Genomic DNA, 22,003 nt, shown 5'->3' with positions numbered 1-22,003 from the left:
CACGCTGCCCTCCAATGCTAAATTTGTGATCCCTTGATGCCTCAAAACATGTCCTACCAACCGATCCCTTCTTCTAGTCAAGTTGTGCCACAAACTTCTCCCCAATCCTATTCAATACCTCCTCATTAGTTACGTGATCTACCCACCTTATCTTCAGCATTCTTCTGTAGCACCACATTTCGAAAGCTTCCATTCTCTTCTTGTCCAAACTAGTTATCGTCCATGTTTCACTTCCATACATGGCTACACTCCATACAAATACTTTCAGAAACGACTTCCTGACACTTAAATCTATACTCGATGTTAACAAATTTCTCTTCTTCAGAAACGATTTCCTTGCCATTGCCAGTCTACATTTTATATCCTCTCTACTTCGACCATCATCAGTTATTTTACTCCCTAAATAGCAAAACTCCTTTACTACTTTAAGTGTCTCATTTCCTAATCTAATTCCCTCAGGATCTCCCGATTTAATTTGACTACATTCCATTATCCTCGTTTTGCTTTTGTTGATGTTCATCTTATATCCTCCTTTCAAGACACTGTCCATTCCGTTCAACTGCTCTTCCAAGTCCTTTGCTGTCTCTGACAGAATTACAATGTCATCGGCGAACCTCAAAGTTTTTACTTCTTCTCCATGAATTTTAATACCTACTCCGAATTTTTCCTTTGTTTCCTTTACTGCTTGCTCAATATACAGATTGAATAACATCGGGGAGAGGCTACAACCCTGTCTCACTCCTTTCCCAACCACTGCTTCCCATTCATGCCCCTCGACTCTTATAACTGCCATCTGGTTTATGTACAAATTGTAAATAGCCTTTCGCTCCCTGTATTTTACCCCTGCCACCTTTAGAATTTGAAAGATAGTATTCCAGTTAACATTGTCAAAAGCTTTCTCTAAGTCTACAAATGCTAGAAACGTAGGTTTGCCTTTTCTTAATCTTTCTTCTAAGATAAGTCGTAAGGTTAGTATTGCCTCACGTGTTCCAACATTTCTACGGAATCCAAACTGATCTTCCCCGAGGTCCGCTTCTACCAGCTTTTCCGTTCGTCTGTAAAGAATTCGCGTTAGTATTTTGCAGCTGTGACTTATTAAACTGATAGTTCCGTAATTTTCACATCTGTCAACACCTGCTTTCTTTGGGATTGGAATTATTATATTCTTCTTGAAGTCTGAGGGTATTTCGCCTGTCTCATACATCTTGTTCACCAGATGGTAGAGTTTCGTCTCCCTTAACAATCTGAATAATTTATTTTATCTGCTCATACATTTCTTCAATCTCTCCATTATCTGGGGAGCTTGTTGGCATATAAACGTGCATTGCTGTCGTGGATGTAGGCTCTGTATCTTCCTTGGCTACAATGATGCGATCACAATACTGTTCATAGTAGCTTACCCGCATTCCTATTTTCTTATTCATTATTAAATCTTCTCCTGCATTACCCGTATTTGATTTCACATTATTACTCTGTATTCGCTTGATCAGAAGTCCTGTTTCTCTTGCGACAGAACTTCACTATTTCCCACTGTATCTAACTTCAATCCATCCATTTACCGTTTTAAATTTTCTAACCTACCTGCGCGATTAAGGGATCTAACACTCCACAGTTCGATCCGTAGAATGCCAGTTTTGTTTCTCCTGATGACGACATCCTCCTGACTAGTTCCCGCCTGGACATCCGAATTGGCGGCTGTTTTACCTCCGGAATATTTTACTCAAGAGGAAACCTTCATTTAAACATACAGCAGATCTGCATGCCCTCGGAAAAAAATGATGGCTAGAGATTCCCTTCGCTTTCACCCGTTCACTGTACCAGCACAGCAAGGGCGTTTTGGTTGCTGTTACAAGGCCAGATCAGTCAATCATACAGACTGTTGCCGTTGCAACTACTGAAAAGGCTGCTGCCTCTCTTCAGGAACCAAACGTTTGTCTGGCCTCCCAGTAGATACCCCACCGTTGTGGCTGAACCTATAGTTCGGCTATCTGTACTGCTGAGGCTCGCCAAGCCACCTCACCGATGGCAAGGTGCATGTTTCGTGGGGGCGTTACCAACCATATTATGCGAAAACATGATTGGATCAAACCGCGCTTTGTTCAGCGAACTGGTTCAAAACGTATTAAGTGCAATTAAAATGGTGCCTTCATGCATTGGGAAGTGACTTAAATCATGATTAATTCTGGAATATAATCTAAATAGATTGTGCCGTCGAGAATTCGGACACGTTTAATTTGGTCAGGAAGCGAAACTTTTTTTTTTTCACTTCCTGTAGAATTATGATCTGTGCACTTAACACGATTTGAAACGATGCTCCTCAAATAACAGTCCCGGTAGGTTTACGTTAGTAGTTCTCCAAATGGAAGAGCTGAGTCTGTTCGGACACATTTGACGAAACACTAGCGCGGTTCGACTTCTGGCCTTCACAGTTCCATGCTTCGGCATGCAACATCCAATTCCGTGCCTCAGTAGCAGCGTAGAGGGAAGGGCACGCACCTGAATGGTGACGGCGGGCTGGTTGTCGGAGTAGGTGGTGAAGGTCTGCTTCTGCTTGCAGGGGATGCGCGCGTTGCGCTCGACGATCTTGGTCATGACGCCGCCCGCGGTCTCGATGCCGAGCGAGAGCGGCGCCACGTCGACCAGCAGCACGTCCTGGATCTGCGAGCTCGTGTCGCCGCTCAGGATGGCCGCCTGCACCGCCGCGCCGTACGCCACCGCCTCGTCCGGGTTGATGGACAGGTTCAGCGTCTTGCCGCAGAAGAAGTCCTGCCACAGCACAGCCAGCGTTACTAAGGACACACCACTAGCCGTTAGGTTTAGGGGTGCGGGAATACAAAACCATTCTCCCTCTGAAGCAATTTAAGAGAAGCGCGAGAAAAATTATGTAAGAGTGAAACAGACTTTTTGCCTCCTTTCAGATTAGAATATGCAATTGTTAAACCTCTTTATAAGAAAGGCTTAATTAATTACCGTCCAATTTCCTTACAGATATCTTTTTCCAAAATAGTCGAAAAGTTAGTGTACGTGATGGTACATCACTTTGAAGTAGAAACATTCACTTAGCGTACCACGGTTTGGTTACAGAAGGATTGCTAGACTGAGAATGCTATTTATACACCTCATATTACAAGGCTTAAAAAATAGAATATCGACAGCCGGGATTTTTTGTAATCTTTGCAAGGCGTTTGCATGTGTAAATCATGTTACACTCTTTAAAAAACTCAAGTTTTATGGTATTGACGGCTTTTCACACAACTCGTTTGAATCTTACTTAACATACAGAATGAAAAAAGTTGTACTGAATAATTCAAACAGTGTTGCAGAGATAGAAAATTTTAGTCACTGGGGAGCAATTGCTATGAGAGTCCCACAGGGTTCAACGTTGGGCGCACTCCTATTCCAAACATATGTGAATGACGTTCCACTTAACATTCAGCAGGAAGCATTAATACTTTTTCACATGATACTAATGTTACACTAAATCACGTTAGAGAGAAAACAACAGAAGAGATAGTGTATGGTTGCTGGGGTTTGTTTTTTGCTTGCTTATTCTTGAATTGAGAACAACTGTGTGAGTTGTAAAGACAAATTTAATGTCGCAATATTTCTCACCAAATTACAGCTTTTCACACAGTTTTCAACTCGCCAACATAAAAACAGTGCAATGGATAATGCAACTTGCCAACATCAAAAAGTGAAATAAGTTTATACACAACATTGTTACATATTAACTCTCTGAAAGAACATTAATCTTAAGCACAATATTATGAAAGTTTAATTGTAAGTTTCTTTACATTAATCCTAGAGCACAATAATATGAAACTATAATTGGACGTTTCTTTACAAAATTGCTCCTACACATACGTTATGATGTTGGTCAGTACTACGAAAATCGTCTGATTCCTGTTCAAAGTTCGGTATTATTTAGGATGACAATCAAGTCTATGGTGGATGGTTAGTCAAGTGACAAATTTGAGTGCAAGATTACCAAGGCTGCTCCAGTTTACAGTGGACGCAAGCTAGTGAACCAAAAAAGTTTACGCCTCTGCATACGGTATTTACCTTAAGCTGCGACGTGCTGCTTTCTGCAAGACCACTCTCTCCCACTCAAATTCCTACAAAACTAATCTGGCCTTAGCTGAACTTTCTAGCAGAAACTTTCCCTATGATTCTCGTTATGCGAGAAAACACGTACTCAGCCCTAGTCTTATTATGTGGCGATATACACGCACATTCTTGGAGCAGCGTTCATATTATAGTACCCTCTCAGTTCTCACAAGAACAATTAACTAATTTGCCTGGTTCGTTTCTCCACAGTTGGAGCTAAACGTTGCTACAGCTAATTTTAGCTGGAGTGCAGCTGCTGTGAATGCCATGCACACACCAATTTCTTCTCTGCATTGTACAGAGCGTTAAGCACTCCATTGTGCACTTGACACCAATTCAGGGAAGAGTCCCTTAACCAAAATTTCTCTCTTGTCCTCTCATGACAGAACTGCCTCCCTCCACTTGGGTTCCTTTTTCATGTCACGGCTTTTTTCGACCAATAGGAGCATTCCTCTTATTTTGTAGAAATATCTTCTACCAATTGCAACGTCCCTTCTATCAAACTGCATCTAAACTTCAGTAGTTTTCTCCCTCCTAGTGAGTTTCTACCAATCGGACGTTTTGTGCCCGTTCTAGATGCCTAAAGTACATTGACCTATCCATTTGTCGCACTCGCTGGACAAAAATGCGTCACTTGCTTTTGTTTGTATCCCACTGACATTTCGAAACGCAGTTTTCTAAAGCTTCTTCTCTGCTCTTGTACTGATGACCGCACTACAGGTGGCCCTCCAGCTTGAATCACCTGGCCTGGGGTCGCTGTCCTCCTTCCTGCCACCCCTTTAAGTGGTTGCCAGAGTAACTTCCACAGCGCGGTTTCACTACACCATTGTGGAGCTGCCTTTTCAAAACTAAACGCGACTCGACTTGCGTTCCCTGTTCTACCTTCCGCTCAAAGTCATGCATTGTATAGGAATGGTGTGTTAATTACCATCAATTGACTGTCATCCCTTTTTGCATTACATATTGATAGGCAAATGTTCTCATAACTGTCGATTTACGTTAGGTGTCATCTTCACCTTCTCATTGCGATTTGTAAAGGTCTCATGTAAGGTGTGAATCTGACCATTTATTCTGCCACCTTACAATAGCTAATTATGTTTTCCAAAGAATTATTGAGTGGTTGTGTGAAATAGAATCTCCCCAAATTTTGAGAAAATGCACTGTGTTCATTTCTGTACAACCAATATAATCAAACTAACAACCCATGTAACACATGGACAGCAGATGGTAATTAGGGAATTATGTTCCAAATTCTTGGGTGTACGTACTGATGAAACCTTGGACATGAAGTGCGTTACTGAGCTTTCCAAACAATTAAGTTTAGCTACTTCCGCTCTAATCTTGGAAACAATCTCCTGACATACACGTCTTGTGGTCTGCATGTCTTATGGTATAATTGTCTGGGGTAACTCATCAGGTTATGCTTGCACATAAGCGAGCAGTATGAATAATACGTGGTGCCTGCCACCCACGGTGACCGAGTAGGTTCCCCTTCAAAGAGTTAGACCAGTTACATTGTGATACTATCGGATTTATCTCAGATCCACTAGGGTTATCGTCATACATACATTCGTTAAGGACATTCATCATAAATAATCCATCACAATTTGATAAGATTAATGATGTCCACACCCACAACACTAGAGGAAAGGACGAGCTTTATTATCCAGTTTAAAGCTGTCAGTGGCACGGAAAGGAGTTCATTATGCAAAAACAAAAATTTTTGGTCATTTGCCTAATATAATAAAGTGTCTGACAGGTAGCAGAGCAAGTTTTAAATCTGACCTAATATCATTTCTTCTGGACAACTCCTATTCCATGTACGAATTTCTATTTAAAAATTTGTAATCTGTATGAAAAATAAATTAAAAAATAAAATTAAATAACTGCATCAATGTGTCGGTGTGGGAGCGGTTTTTCCTGAGGAGCGCCACTCGAGCCATTTCAGTCGAAGTGTCCACGTTGTTCCAGTTGTAGAGCGAGCCATGGGACCTCAAACGGCCTCCGTGCCCATGAGGTATCGTCGCATGCTCAATTCCCGTGTATGGGATGAGGCTTCTGTTTCACTTCAGATATTTCTTTGAAACGCTGTATTGATAAGCCATTTCACTTTGACGAATAGCATCAAAAGATCGCGAACAACGTTCTAACGTAGCCTTATTGACCAACGAGATAAGTATCAAATTAGTTTTTTCAAAGGAAACTATCCTTTTTTTCAGGACAGTATTTGTCGGTTAAAGTTGATGCTCTTTATACATTCTCCATAAGACAGCAATTTAGCAGCCATTTTTTCGCTTTTAAAAATCATTGTAGACCTAAAAACCATTACGAATTAATAGCTCTGTCAGATCAAATATATAACAGCCTGGATTAAATTAACTTCGCCATATCCCAACGCGCCTGCTCGGCGCAGAGTTTGATTCCTCTTCATTTCGTTTAACTCTTTAGAAGGACAATATGCATGCGACATGATGTAATCTCCCTGCCACTGTGTTTTGCTGATTCTTAATTTTTTTTAATTTTTTTATTTTATTTTTTTTTTTTTTGCGATCGGAGACGGATATGGCTAACAGAGAGAACATGCTTCGTACGATACGTGACTACGTTTTCCGAAACGGAAATGTGTCTCTTCTTTTACGGTTATTAAAGCTCTCCAACTTTAAGCGAGAAGAGTACTTTCAAAGGATAAAAGTTCATACAATTTACTTCGTTCAGTGAGTTTGTAGCTGATACACTTCCTTACAATCGTTAGACCCAATCATGTTCATATTAGCAGTTACATTTAGTTCCACTATCAAACTGAAGTTTGTCTTTACTGCATTACTTTTCCAAATTAAGCTATCTCGTTGTAATAGTTTACGGTAGCCTTAATAACTATTCAAATAATAGCATTGGAGACTAACAAAGGCAAACGACTAAGAATGACGATTGTGGAATGTCCACTGTTTTCACGTGAAATTACGCGCACACTCCGCGAATAAAGCGATTAATCACGCACTGTTGATCTATCATTCGACGGAAAATTTCCAAACTCATATTTCATCCACATCATATATTTTTTGCGCGACTCAACTGCATACGACCGTGACACGCGAAACCTGAACGACTCTGCCGTTGCCTCGCATAAAGGCGCGCGTTTCTGAACGAAACAGCAAGACAGTGCCTCCTGCGGGAAAAGGCGGGCACAGCTCCGGATGTTCCAGAGAACCAGCGACGCGTGAGATGCATGATTCATTACGTCATACTACCATCGATAGTACTGCCCACTGTAATGAGCGCAGAATTACATGAATAGTGACTGAATGTATTACCACGTATGCTTTTCCGATAGACATTAGGATGGAAAGACTAAAACTGAGAATCGGTAGTAAAAAACGAAAATGTTTCACTAAATACAAGAAAAAAGTGTGTAGAGCTGTCAAAGACACGTAAAAATTCCCGTATTTTATAAAATTGTTTAAAACCCTAACTAATTTTGAGGTGCATACCAAAACTTTAATCTTAGGAACGATATACTTGATTCCAGTGTATATTAATTATTGGAACTCAACAGTTTAAAAACCAATAAGTTTTTCAACAATATAAAGCACCAGTTGCACGTACAGAAAGGTAACAGCAATACAACAGAGTGTTTACTTAGCTGGGAGCTAATTTGCTGGATTTAAAAACGTTATAGGTTCACTGCAGCGGACAACATTTGTGACAGGCTTGTAAGCACAGGGCGTGTCTAATAGTTTACGTTCATATTAACTGAAAATATTAGCTGTTTAATTTGTGTGATTTCATCTTGGTCTCATGAAAAAAACAACAACCAGGTACCCAGCACGCTCTTTTTGCGTTACCGAGACTTTGACATATTTTGTGGGAATCGTTACGTAAATGCATGGGAACGGTACCAGTTTGTAAGGAAGTGCGACGTTATGTGATCTCAGCCGATAAATGACACATTTTGGGTATCTTAGAGTACCGATCATTTACCTTCAGTAAGTGGAAAATCTGCCACTCTACTGCGCTGTAACAATATTCTTTGATTTTGTTGACTCAACTAAAGTGACAAATCGTTTTATTTTGTTCGTGATTCAGGAAAATTCGTGAATTCGTTTTATATACCCAAGTACACTGTGGTGCCGTCAGATTTACCTCAGACCCATTCTTCTTGTTGTTGTCTTCAGTCCAGAGAATCGTTTGATGCAGCTTTCCATGCTACTCTATACTGTGCAAACCTCTTCATCTTCGAATAACTACTGCAACTTACATCCTTCTGAATCTGCATAGTGTCGTTATCTCTTGGTCTCCCTCTACGATTTTTACCCTCTACGCTTCCCTCAAATACTAAATGGTGATACCTTGATGAACGTATCCTACCAACCGATCCCTTCTTCTACTCAAATTTTTCGACAAATTCCTCTTCTCTTCAATTCTATTCAGTAGCTCCTCATTAGTTATGTGATCTACCCATCTAATCTTCAGCATTCTTCTGTAGCATCACATTTCGAAAGCTTCTATTCTCTTCTTGTCCAAACTATTTATCGTCCATTTTTCACTTCCATACATGGCTACACTCCATACAGATATTTTCAGAAACGACTTCCTGACACTTAAATCTATACTATATTTGTACTGAATTCGTGTTAGTATTTTGCAACTATGACTTATTAAACTGATAGTTCTGTAATTTTCACACCTGTCAACACCTGCTTTCTTTGGGACTGGAATTATTATATTCTTCTTGAAGTCTGAAGCTATTTCGCGTGTCTCATACATCTTGCTCACCAGATGGCAGAGTTTTGTCAGGGCTGGCTCTCCCAAGGCTGTCAGTAGTTCTAATAGAATGTTTCGGCTTAGGTCTTTCAGTGCTCTGTCAAACTCTTCACGCAGTATCATATCTCCCATTTCATCTTCATCTACCTCCTCTTCCATTTCCATAATATTGTCCTCAAGTACATCGCCCTTGTATAGACCCTCTATATACTCCTTCCACCTCTCTGATTTCCCTTTTTTGCTTAGAACTGGGTTTCCATCTGGCTCTTGATATTCATACAAGTGGTTCTCTTTTGTCCAAAGGTCTCTTCAATTTTCCTGTAGGCAGTATCTATCTTACCCCTAGTGAGATAAGCCTCTACGTCCTTACATTTGTCCTCTAGCCATCCCTGATTAGCCATTTTGCACTTTCCGTCGATCTCATTTTTGAGACGTTTATATTCCTTTTCGTCTGCTTCATTTGCTGCGTTTTTATATTTTCTCCTTTCATCAAATTGTTCAAATGTGTATGAGTTCTTAAGGGACCAAACTGTAGAGGTCATCGGTCCCTGGACTTACTCACTACTTAAACTAATTTATGCCGAGAACAACACGCACACCTTCCGGCGGAGGGGCCGCGCAGTCAGTGACATGGCGCCTCTAACCGCGCGGCCACTCCGCGCGGCTCTCCTTTCATCATTTAAATTCACTATCTCTTCTGTTACCCAAGGATTTCTACTAGCCCTCGTCTTTTTACCTACTTGATCCTCTGCTGCCTTCACTATTTCATCCCTCAGAGCTACCCATTCTTCTCTATTGTGTTCCTTTCCCCTGTTCTTGTCAACCGTTCCCTAATGCTCTCTCTGAAGTTCTCTACAACCTCTGATTCTTTCAGTTTATCCAGGTCCCATCTCCTTAAATTTCTAACTTTCTTACAGTTTCTTTAGTTTTAATCTACAGTTCATAACCAATAAATCGTGGTCAGAGTCCACATCTGCCTCTCGAAATGTCTTACAATTTAAAACCATGTTCCTAAATCTCTGTCTTACCATTATACAGTCTATCTGAAACCTTCCAGTATCGCCAGGCCTCTTCCATGTATACAGCCTCCTTTCATGATTCTTAAACCAAGTTTTAGCTACGATTAAGTTATGTTCTGTGCAAAATTCTACCAGGCGGCTTCCTCTTTCATTCATTACCCCCATTCCATATTCACCTACTTTTCCTTCTCTCCCCCTTTCTACAATCGAATTCCGGTCCCCCATCACTATTAAATTTTTGTCTCCCTTGACTGTATGAATAATTTGTTTTATGGCATCATACATTTCTTCAATCTCTTCATCATCTGCAGAGCTAGTTGGCATATAAACTTGTACTACTGTAGTAGGCGTGGGCTTCGTGTCTATCTTGGCTACAGTAATGCGTTCACTGTGCTGTTCGTAGTAGCTTATCCGCGTTCCTACTTTTTATTCATTATTTAACCTACTCCCGCATTACCGTTATTTGATTTTGTATTACAACCCTGATTCACCTGACCAGAAGTCTTGTTCCTCCTGCCACCGAACTTCACTAACTCCCACTATACCTAATCTTAACCTACCCATTTCCCTTTTTAAATTTTCTAACCTACCTGCCGGAGACTATTGTACCTCCTGAATATTTTACCCAAGAAGATGCCATCATCATTTGAGCATGCCGCACGCCCTCAGGAAAAATTACGGCTGTAGTTTCCCCTTGGTCTCAGCCGTTCGCAGTATCAGCACAGCAAGGCCGTTTTGGTTAATTGGTTAATGTTACAACACCAGATCAGTCAATCATCCAGACTATGGCACCTGCAACTACTGAAAAGGCTGCTGCCCCTCTTCAGGAACCACACGTTTGTCTGGCCTCTCAACAAATACCCCTCCACTGTGGTTGCGCCTACGGTGCGGCTATCTGTATCGCTGAGGCACGCAAGCCTCCCCACCCACGGAAAGGTCCATGGTTATGCAGTGGGGGAGGGGGGCGGGCCGCAAATCCATTAGACCCAGAATAAACGAACACCAGTGTTATGTCTAGCTGAGAGTGAATCGCAAGTCGAGCGGCCAAAAATCCTGAATATTAAGAGGCACTCAAAGAAAAAAAAGAAAAGAAACGAGGCAGAGGCTTTAAAATGAAACGCACTGAAGGAATCGCAATGCCATTGCATGCGGAATGCGGTGTGCCGCCAAACTCGCAGCTAGACGGACATAGGGGCACACCTGATTTGCCAGCTTTTCGTTTTTTTACCGCTCTTCGGTATCTCAGCCCCGTACTCGGTGTTTCGTACTTAAGTATGAGAGGTTCGGTATTTTTAGAACTCCATTAATATTTTATTTACTGATTTGCAAAATCCCGTTAGTAATTGAGTGTCGATGTGATAAAAGCAGAATTATTCTTTTATTGTAATTTGAAGTTTGCGAAAAGCAACGACTTTTATTAAAAGATTAAAGGTAACAAACATATGTCGGAACCTGTAACTAACGATAATAAATATATTTTTTGAGGAGTACTAAGTGTTTTAGCGTGTTCAGACTCAGCTCAGCAAATCCTCTCGCCGGGCACTGTTCGGTAATTTTGTCTGTTAATCTTGCAGCTCTAGCGCACACCCATGTGACAAGGGACCGAGCACTTGGATGTTTCAACCGTCCACTCCATTTAGTAGTGCTGGGAAAGAGAAATAGAGGCTTCGAAAGAAAATAAAATGGCTGCAATAAGTTTCGTTACAGCAAAAGCACTGCAGGGAACGGGAATCAATTGAAGAATGTCACAAGTATGCGGAAAACACCGTCCGTCGCAAGTGTCAGGGCGTGACACAAGGAAGAATAGATGTTGGCCGGTGACGCACGACCTGGTACGCCACAGCGCAGTACCAATACCATTGTCCAGCAGGTGGATGCCCGCAGTTACTGTGACAGCCATTCACCCAAAGATCGGATGAGAGTCGGAACTGCTACGAAAATGCAGTGCTCTCCGTACATTTGTGCCATTCTTCGATTAACGTCCGTTCCCCGCACTCATTCCGCTGTAAGTAAACGAGCAAGGCCCGTTTGCTCTTCTTTTGGAGCCATCGTTTCTCTGTTTTAAGCACGATTGAGTGCAGTGGACGGTCGACGTGTGCACCTGTTCGTTCTGTCGTCACGTGGTAGTGAACCCATGTCCCTCTAGCGGCGAGGTCAGAACCTAAGCGTTCGTATAGCGGCCACATCTTCTTCCGTAAGCAAAGGCATTACGATCCCTTCAGTGGTTTTCATTTTGCAACCCGCGGCTTTTTTCTTTATGAATGACCCTTATATGTATAGCAGGGTCAATAAGACCAGGCTTTGTTTGGCTACGTTAAATAGAAGGAAGCATGTGTTCTGAGGTGATGATACGAGTATTCAAATAGCGTAATGTCAGCAAGTAATTTTAAACTCGCCATCAAACCGTTGTGATCAGGCACTGCAGTTCCACGGCTTACGGCGTACAGTTAAATTGTATCCGAAAGCTGAGAAATATCACACTATAAGTAGATAATTAAATAACGCTGAATACTGTATGAATTCAACATCATAAAAAATATTCCACTTGTTTTTTCAGAAATAAAAGATAAAGTGATTCTTCATCTTCAACATGGTTTAAGCATTATTCTTTATAATGATGAATTAGCATGTATCCCTCAATCTGCGTCCCGGCGTCGCATTTCCCTCGGCTCGTATCGAACGTCAGTGTCTTAGCACATAATAGTACATATTGCTGATGTATGTTACCGTGTTGTGCGTCCAGTTTCTTCAATCTTGCCTGGTGTGGATGTTTGAGCCCTGTTAACTCGCGAGAATGGGTCAAATATTAATAAATGGTTCAAATGGCTCTGAACACTATGGGACTTAACTGCTGAGGTCATCAGTCCACTAGAACTTAGAACTACTTAAACCTAACTAACCTAAGGACATCACACACATCCATGTCCGAGGCAGGATTCGAACCTGCGACCGTAGCGGTCGCGCGGTTCCAAACTGTAGCTCCTAGAACCGCTCGGCCACTCCGGCCGGCTCAAATATTAATAATGGTGGCGTATTTATTGCTGGGTTGGAAAGAGTTCGACAATATGTAGATCGGTTGTTGCTGATTCCGAATGTGAAATAATCGGAGTGAAGTTGGGCATCAAATGTAGTCAAACGTAGTTGTATTTAGCAGAACGCTTCAGACAGTACTTGGAGAAAATGGCGAGTACGTTTCCTCGTCATGCTGTTACAACATGGACAGACTTTAGTTTATCAGCTACAGAATGGGCTAGTCATGCGATTAAAACAGATGCAAAGGCTGGGATTCGTGTAAGATTTTCTCAATGTGTTGCCTGAAAGTCTTTCAAGCAGATAGTTGGAGAAGCAACTAGTCAACATCTTAGACGTCCAAGCAGCTATCAGAACCCGACTTTTCGAATCAGTTGATCGTAGAGGAGGGTATCAGTGATCATAAGGCTGCGATAGCACGAATAACCATGTTTGCTACAAGGAATGTAGTAAGGTGTGGAGGACGAAAAGGGCCTGCCGAGGCTCAATAGTCGCTTTGTAAATTTGCTACGAAAGCAGAGAGATCCCCATCACAGATGTAAGAGATATCAAAACATGAACGAAGCCAAAATGAGCGCAAAACCCCACCCACACCGGCCGCGCCGCGCAAATCCGAAGATAGTGGTCCGGTGCAGCGCGGCGAAGTTGGCGTAGGCGCGGCTTCAGAAGACGAATACGAGAAGCGTTCATCAGTCTGTTGCTAAAATTTTGCCGGTCGATCCGACTGGAAATTCTAAGAAAATTTAGTGTTACGCAAATACAAGAAGCGGGTCGAAATTATCTGCTCGTTCACTCACTGACCTCACTGGCACCGGAACGGAAGATGGCAGAGACAAAGCCGGGATACTGAATTCGGTCTTCCGAAATCGCCACGGAAGATTGTCACAAAGTTCCACCTTTCAACCGTCACACGAACATCGAAAGGCAGAAAATCAACTAAAACTACTCAATAGCGGAAATTCTACCAAGATCACGCGAACGAGTTTGCTGCCCTTTTAGCAATTTATCGTAGTACGCTGGAGCAGCGGTGGGTACCAAGCCATTGGGAAAAAGCGTAGATTATTCCCGTTTTCAAGAAAGGTCATGCAATCTTAGGCCTTCATCGCTGATGTCAATCTGTTATAGAATTACGAAACATCTTTTTATGCCAATGCATTATGATGTTTTCAGAGATGAATATGTCTTTAGTAAAGATCAGTACGAATTCCGCAAACAGAGATCTTGCGGAACGCGGCTCGCTCTGTTCGTCCATGAGGTGCAGAGCGCTGTAAACAACGGCTGATGCCGTGTCCCTTGATATCCGGCAGGCATTCGATACAGCTCCGCACTACCGTTTAGTGGACAAAGTAAGAGCTTACCGAGTGAAGACTGTGGAGAAATTCAAGAAGACCTGCAGGCGATTTTTTTAATTCAGTGGCTTTTGGCACGCACCCATACAGCCATCTCAACTCTGGAATGGCAGTTATAAAGATACGAACTTAAGGACAACACAACACCCAGTCCCCAAGCTGAGTAAATGTCGGACCCGGTCGGGAATCGAAACAGTCGCGCTGACTGCGCAGCTACCGAGACGGACATCTGCAGAGGATGAACGGTTGGTGTAGGGACTGGCAGTGGAACCCGGAATTAAGTAAATGCATTGTGCAGAAATAGGCGACGAAATCCACTGCAGCTCGACTAGACTACTGGCAGCAACTGACGGGAAACACCAACTAACGTTAAGTAGGCGTAACGAGAAGAAAATGACAACGCTATCGCAGCTGGTGTTTTTTGAAATGAATGAATGAGTAGGCGTAACCAGCCCGAGTGACCTAAAGTGGAATAACATAAAACAAACTCTAAGTATATTAGATGACAGACTGACAATTATTGTAAGAAACTTAAGCGAATTTGTTTATCCATGAAAAAATAGCTTACCAAACACACGCCCGACCGATTCTTGAGCACTGTTCATCAGTCTACGAGCTTTACTGGGTTTTATTAATAGAAGAGATAGGTACTATTCTACGAAGAGCGGCGCATTTCGTCACGGGATCGGTTGGTCGTCGCGACAGCGTTACAGAGTCGATCGGCGAACTGCACTGCAGACCCTGCCAAGGAGCGTTGTGCATCATTTAAATGTTCACCATTGAAATTTCGAGAATGTACGTTCCAGGAAGAAACGGGCAACACATTATTTCCTCCCACATACGTCTCGCCAAGTGACAACGACGACAAAAATTAAAATAATAAATGAAAAGCACCAGTTTGCTTTTGTTCTACAATATTATTTTTATTGCTAACCGGTTTTCGGCTTACAAGGCCATCTTCAGGCATTTACTAAGTATTATCACCAAAGAAGTTAAATGTTAGCAGACAACACTGGAAGAGAAGTAACACATCTAGAGTGAAGTAGAAACATACAGTGAGTAACATCTTAGCAATGAAATAGTAAAAACTGAACAGAACATAAATAACAATGGAGTTGACAGGAAAACCTTTAGCACAATATAAGAATAACATGCCTACATAACGGTATCTATTGATAAACAAAAATATTGAAATAAGATAAACTTAGTACTAGGCAAGGCTGCATCAAGAGGTATGAAACATGGAGAGTGATACACAACCAATTAAAAAAGAAGAGACAGTTGTCAATGTAAATACAGAATACACGAAGAACTTAAGCTATATCAATACGATAAACAGAAATTAATAAATGCAGGAAAATTGAGGTGTTTGAGGGAACCTACAGTTTGAGAGTGTGGTGGTACTGCATTTTAACATTAACTTTATAATCAAAGCAGTGGCTGTATACCAGTTTACATTAAATAAATGAGCAAAGTAAAATATGAACAGTATTTGATGAGACAACTACAAGGGGAGTTAAACATGGACAGTAATACAAGTACAAGTTAAAAGCAAACCCTTAACTATTGAAACTACAGCATATGTGGAATACAAAGACAACTGCAACAAATAAAACAACTTAATGACTACAGGAAAATGGGAATATGTAGGAAGAGAGGGTGTGGGAAGTAATGAACAATAAAAGATGATTATATGAAGTTAGGAGAGGGGAAGTGTTGAGTTGTGTCTGGTCATTTAGGATGAGATCTGGGCTGTGGGCAAGATGTTTGTTAATTTCCAGGGCTTCCAGCAGGTTGAGTTTATGGCCTTTGTTTGCTAAGTGAAGTACATGGGACACTGGCTGGTAGTTGTGACCCTCACTCAGTACATGCTCAGCAAATGCAGAGTCTGAATTCTGCAACCTCCAGCTGCGTTCATGTTCAGCCAGCCTAGTTGATATGTCTCTGCCTGACTGACCAATGTAAAATTTGTCACAATCAGAACAGGTGATTTTGTATACCCCACTGTTGGCTAATAACTGGATCTTATCTTTGCTATTAAAAACACACTGGGCTGTAGTGTTCCTGACATAGTAGGAAACCCTATACTTGCAGGATTTCAGTGCTTTGGCTATAGTCTGTGATACCTTACCTAGAAATGGTAGAGTACACCATTTCTTGCAGACAGTGGATGGGGAAGCAGGTGGGGCATAGAGGAGGGGTATAATTTTCCGTTTTTGTTTCCTGTGCAAGATGTGGTCAATAAGAACCGGATTGTAGCCATTGGCTGAGGCAATAAATTTTATTGTATCTAACTCTGCTTTAAAATCATCTCTGGACATGGGGATGGATATGAGACGGTGTACCATTGAGTGGAAAGCTGCATGTTTGTGAGCTATGGGGTGTTGTGAGCAAGAAGGTATAACTGTGTCTGTAGTTGTTGTTTTTCTGTAAATTTTGAAACAATGTGTGTGTGTGTACTGATGTCAATGGTGAGATCTAAGAAGTTTATGGATTTGTTGCCAATTTCCATAGTGAACTGGATATTTTTATGTTGACCGTTTAGGTTTTTCAAGAATGTGTTGAGTTGTCTTGTAGTACCAGTCCACATACACAGGACATCATCTACATATCTAAACCAGTATTTGAAGTTTGCACTCAAAGGTTCTGTTTTTAGAAAATTTTGTTCAAAGTGGTCCATAAATATTTCAGCCAACAGTGGACTAAGAGGGGAACCCATAGCTAAGCCATCTAATTGTTTATAAAGAGTGCCTTGGAACTGGAAATAGTTCTGTGCAAGGCAGGTCTGTGTGGCAAGTCTCAAGTCATTCAATTCCACAGGATTGACATTAGACTTGTGCATCAGCTCTGTCAGAATGTCTATACATTCTACTACTGGTATGTTAGAAAACAAACTGCTGACATCAAAGGATACTAATTTATCACTGTGTGAGACAGATATACCTTTTAACTTGTTTACTAGGTCCACAGAGTTTGAAATACCATGCTTTGGTTTAAATTTAGTCTTGCTCTTAATTAGGACATCAAGTTTACTGGCTAGTTTGTATGATGGAGCAGTGAATGATGATACAACTGGACGAATAGGAATATCTTGTTTATGCAGTTTAGGAAGGCCGTACATTCTAGGAGGCACTGGGTTCATATTAGTTAACAGTTTTACTTCAAATTCAGAGAATATGCTTTTGCATGAAATGATTGCATATTTAACATCCTCTCTGAACAATTTAGTAGGGTCTTTAGGACAGACTTGGAAGCCTGTGGTATTCAGGAAATCATTAACTTTATCCACATAATCACATTTGTTCAAAAGCACAATGCTGTTGCCTTTATCAGATTTTGTGGCAACGATACCTTGGTGTTGCAATTTCTGTTTTAAGGACTTGAGGGTGTGAATGTCAATAGACCGTGGGATGTTACACACGAATTTGGTTTCGTTCTTTAGTGCATTGGCAACTATATATTTTGCAGTGGCGTCTTTCGTTAAGGCATATTCAATATCAACTTTCATAACATCCAGTTGTTTTTCTGATGGAGGGTGGGGAGGAGCATATTTAAAACCTTTTTCAAGCACTTTTTGTTCCTTTGGGGACAGAACCAAGTTCGATAAGTGAATTAAGCGTTGCGAAAAATTTTGTTTACAGTTTGAGGTTAGAGGTTCACTCACCTTCCTAATCATAGATAATTTCTTGTTCTGACGCAAAAATACGTCGTGAATAAGATCACTTACACTTTTTCCTGTCAACTCCATTGTTATTTATGTACTGTTCAGTTTTTACTATTTCATTGCAAAGATGTTACTCGCTGTATGTTTCTACTTCACTCTAGATGTGTTACTTCTCTTCCAGTGTTGTCTGCTAACATTTAACTTCTTTGGTGATAATACTCAGTAAATGCCTGAAGATGGCCTTGTAAGCCGAAAACCGGTTAGCAATAAAAATAATATTGTAGAACAAAAGCAAACTGGTGCTTTTCATTTATTATTATAATGTTGTTCTACCAAGAACCGACGGAAGATTCTGTTAATATGACAAAAATTAAAGCTAATGCGAAGATTTAACGTCGATCTGTCTTCCCACACCCCATTCCCGAATGGCACAGGTAAAAGGCTGGAGGAGAGGGACAGCGGTACCGCATGTACCGTACGTCACAGTCCGTAAGGTGGTTTCCGGAGCATGACTTTATACAGTCCAATCTTGACTCATCTTCTGAATGTCCTATCGTTTGTCACCTGAGTTTTTCCTTAATTTTCAGACTAAAATCTTTAGGCAGTGAAATATATTACATGACTTTCTCAGTGAATAAACGTTTTTAGAAGAACCGCATCACCTTAGACTTCTGCATCACGACACGATGTCGTGCGTTAATTCTAGGCGCAGTCCTTTTTTTCACTTAGCCACTCTCACAGTTCTTGGAATGTTCGTATCGTAATGTGTGCAGCGTGTAAGATCATTTCGAGCGCATAATCTTATTTTGCCATGTGATTCCTAGCTGCTGTTTACGACCATGAACCTCTGACATGGATGTGCTCCTTATATACAGGACTGGCATAAGCAGCAATCTGAAATATGACATACGGAGATTATTAATATCAATGCCGCCATAATTTCGTAATAACTCGCATACAGAGGAAACAGCCAATCAGCACTGAACGTCCTACCGCCTTTCCGCTGATGATGAATCTGAATAGCACTCCAAGTGATCTAGAAAACATCTTGCTTCTTCACTTAATACAGAAAAGTTTGTTAAAATTGCAGACTTGAAAAATCAACCAAATGAATAGTTGAACACGTACGTCGAATGGGGCAGTGTACTAGCAATAAGTGATTAAAGATGATGGCACATTCGTAGACCCAGTAGCGCATTCTCTTTCGCGACGGTAAATGTTGTGTCTAACTCCGTGAGAGAAGAAAGCGTCAGGTTGTCTCGTAGACGCTACAGGGCGCAATATAAGCATGTGAGGCAGCTAGAATGGGTCAGGATTATCGGTCTCCGGGAAATGGGATTATCACAAGGTGAAATTTCTGCCCATTCTGTAGAAACCACGAAAGTCTCACTCAGACTGTTACTGGCACGTATGTTCAATGCCAGAATGTAGCGTTTCCGGACAAGTCCCGCTGCCAACCTGCCCTATAGTGACAGCTGCATACGCACTGACAGGGATGGAGAGTGTTATACCACGAAAACGAATCAGTTATTTGTCAAACTTTGTGCATGTCTTCATCAAATAACGGGAATTAAATGATTGCTTGAGTCACTAAAAGATGATACAGGTCGGATAGGTGTGAAGTAGACCTTTGTTTTTTTTTTCATGACCTGATTAGGCATAAGTTGTCCGATTCAATCAGTTCTAATACAGTATCACTGCCAACTCATACAAAGCTATGTTCCCATAGGAAATATTCCATTTCTCATGTTGCAACGCATCCATTCTGCTTGTGTTCGTGCACGCCATGACGCAACATAAGTCAGCTACAACTTCAGTCAGCTTCCGGAGAGGTTTATGTGCTTCTCCAAACATGACTTTCAGGAGACATAACTCTGCCTCGAACATACTCACATGTCAGCGAAGATTCAAATTATCTGAATATCGCCACTGCTCAAATGCTCCGAGTTCTACCGACGAATCAGCCCTACCCTCGCTCCCTGCCCTGCAGGAAGTCGCTGTCCGGCGGTTATTTTGGGCGATCGCACGATTTTTAGCTTGCGTGGGAGACGCCAAGCAGAGCTGCATAACTAGTGGCGCCATGACGCCCTCCCTCCCTCCCCTCCCCTACCCCTTCTACACATCTGGCGCAGGAGTCAGAATCCGGCAGCGAATGAAGCGGGTCGTTTACACTGGCGGTTCTTAACCTGATCGCCAAAGAGAGTTCTTACGTACACCAAATGTTTAGGTAGCAACGCCAGGATCCTATGACAAACATTGGTTTCCGGAGTTAGGCATTGTATTACATGACTGTATCGCTTAACTATGGCATAGCATGCTAGTCAAATCTGGTTCTGAAGCTATGTAGCAAAGATAATGTAACCTTCTCGTTTACCAACCAAACTTCCAAAAAAGGATGAATTTGATTTATCGTGGCATGTTTTACGGAATTTTCCAGTGAATTTTTCTTGTGCTCTTAGACTACGTGCAGTACACAAGTCGTAATTCTGGACTTGAGAAATACTCCTTCTCTCTTCTTCGCCACAATCTGCTTGTTAATGATTATTTCGTTTTATTGTCATTGAAATTAGAGAATGGCGCCCATGCGATGCTGATTTTGTCGAAATTTAAAAAGAGAGAGCCATGTTTTCATGTTTAGCTAACCTGCTGTACCGGAATTTAAGTAAAATGTAGTTTCTCTAAGACGTATCTCTTTACTCATACTTTATCTCAGCGAACTTTCACTTACAGTGTAGCTTTTTCTCTGAAAAGCTCGGAGAGAAGAATAATTTTGTGTCATCAAAGGTACACGAATTACACATTGTAACGTTTATTTCTGTTCTTCTTGGAGAATTTCTAATGAAATCTCTCAGGAGAAATACCAAGATTTACCTATTCTCCGCGGTTATTTCCTATCATGACGATGATAACGGCAAAGACAATGCTAAGCAACGCAGACAAAAGGGAAATTACAAACATTCCTACGTCGCAGGAAGGACGCAGTGAGGTCACAGTAACGATCCCATGTTCGGAGAGTACCTTCACATACACTCCCATGGGCGTAAAAAAATGATACCAATAGGCTGTTCAGAAGAAGTAATACAAGAATGCACCAAGACTACGATATATTACGCGACGGTAACTCTCAATAGAAGTTCCTCTATGTAGAATTCTCGTTTACAGCGTTTAGGAGACTTACACCCATATAATTTCTGCAATTCTCACCGCCGTCGTTCTGGATAGCGAATTACCTTTTCGTCTTACAAGAAAAGTTGACATGTAGTATCTTCTTTCTTAACAAAAATATATCTCTGCGTTAGTTCACCTGTTCCAGATTGTTTTTCGCTTTTGTTTTAAGGATTGTCGGAGCATCTCCTACAACGCACGAATTTCACAACATGCCTTCAGGTCCCCTGTTGCATTTTCCTGATTTCTTCCCAATAGTATAGGTTTCGTATGGTGTCCAACCTACTAAATGCTATCAGTTATCCCTGAAAGGTTCTCATGATTTATATTTTTAAATTAGTAGTGCAAACCAATACGTTAACCCCATGTATTTACCTCCTAATCGTACCTGCGTCCACGACAATATAGAACAAGGTTGTTCAATCTTTTAGTTTACATGGGTCACATTGGAAAAATATTTTTGGGCCGCACATTATAAACTCAAAACTAAAAATATATATAAGGGACAGTCGGAGGTATACAGTTAACACACTGAAGTAATTTAGAGTTTATTGGTTTATGATTCTTTAGTCTAAAAAAGCAAGTTTGAGTAGTTTTAACATTTTGACATTTCATAATGAGATTTAATCAATAACTTTCTATATAAGTAATTATACATTGAAGACCCAAAGAAACTGGTACACCAGCCTAATATCATATAGGACCCCGCGAGCACGCAGAAGTGGCTCAGCACGACGTGGCATGGCCTCGACTAATGTCTGAAGTAGTACTGGAGGGAACTGACACCAATGTCCTGCAGGGCTGTCCATAAATCTGTAAGAGTGCGAGGAGGTGGAGATCTCTTCTGAACACCACGTTGCTAGGCAATCCAAATATGCTCAGTAATGTTCATGTCAGGGGAGTTTGGT

General features: G+C 41.3%; 1 protein-coding gene across 1 annotated transcript in view; it reads right to left on the bottom strand.

Moving 5' to 3' along the window:
* LOC124711219 (heat shock protein 70 B2-like) overlaps positions 1-22,003 on the bottom strand; it is a 136,149-nt gene that overhangs the window by 21,640 nt on the left and 92,506 nt on the right. Inside the window, exon 6 of the mRNA XM_047241179.1 lies at positions 2,497-2,766. Coding sequence (XP_047097135.1) covers positions 2,497-2,766 — 270 coding nt within the window. The remainder of the gene's footprint in view (positions 1-2,496; positions 2,767-22,003) is intronic.

Source organism: Schistocerca piceifrons, chromosome 1 (genome assembly GCF_021461385.2).
Source record: "Schistocerca piceifrons isolate TAMUIC-IGC-003096 chromosome 1, iqSchPice1.1, whole genome shotgun sequence".
Classification (NCBI taxonomy): Eukaryota; Metazoa; Arthropoda; class Insecta; order Orthoptera; family Acrididae; genus Schistocerca; species Schistocerca piceifrons.
Note: the sequence above shows the minus strand (reverse complement) of the source record. Positions and strands in the feature narration are given on the sequence as shown.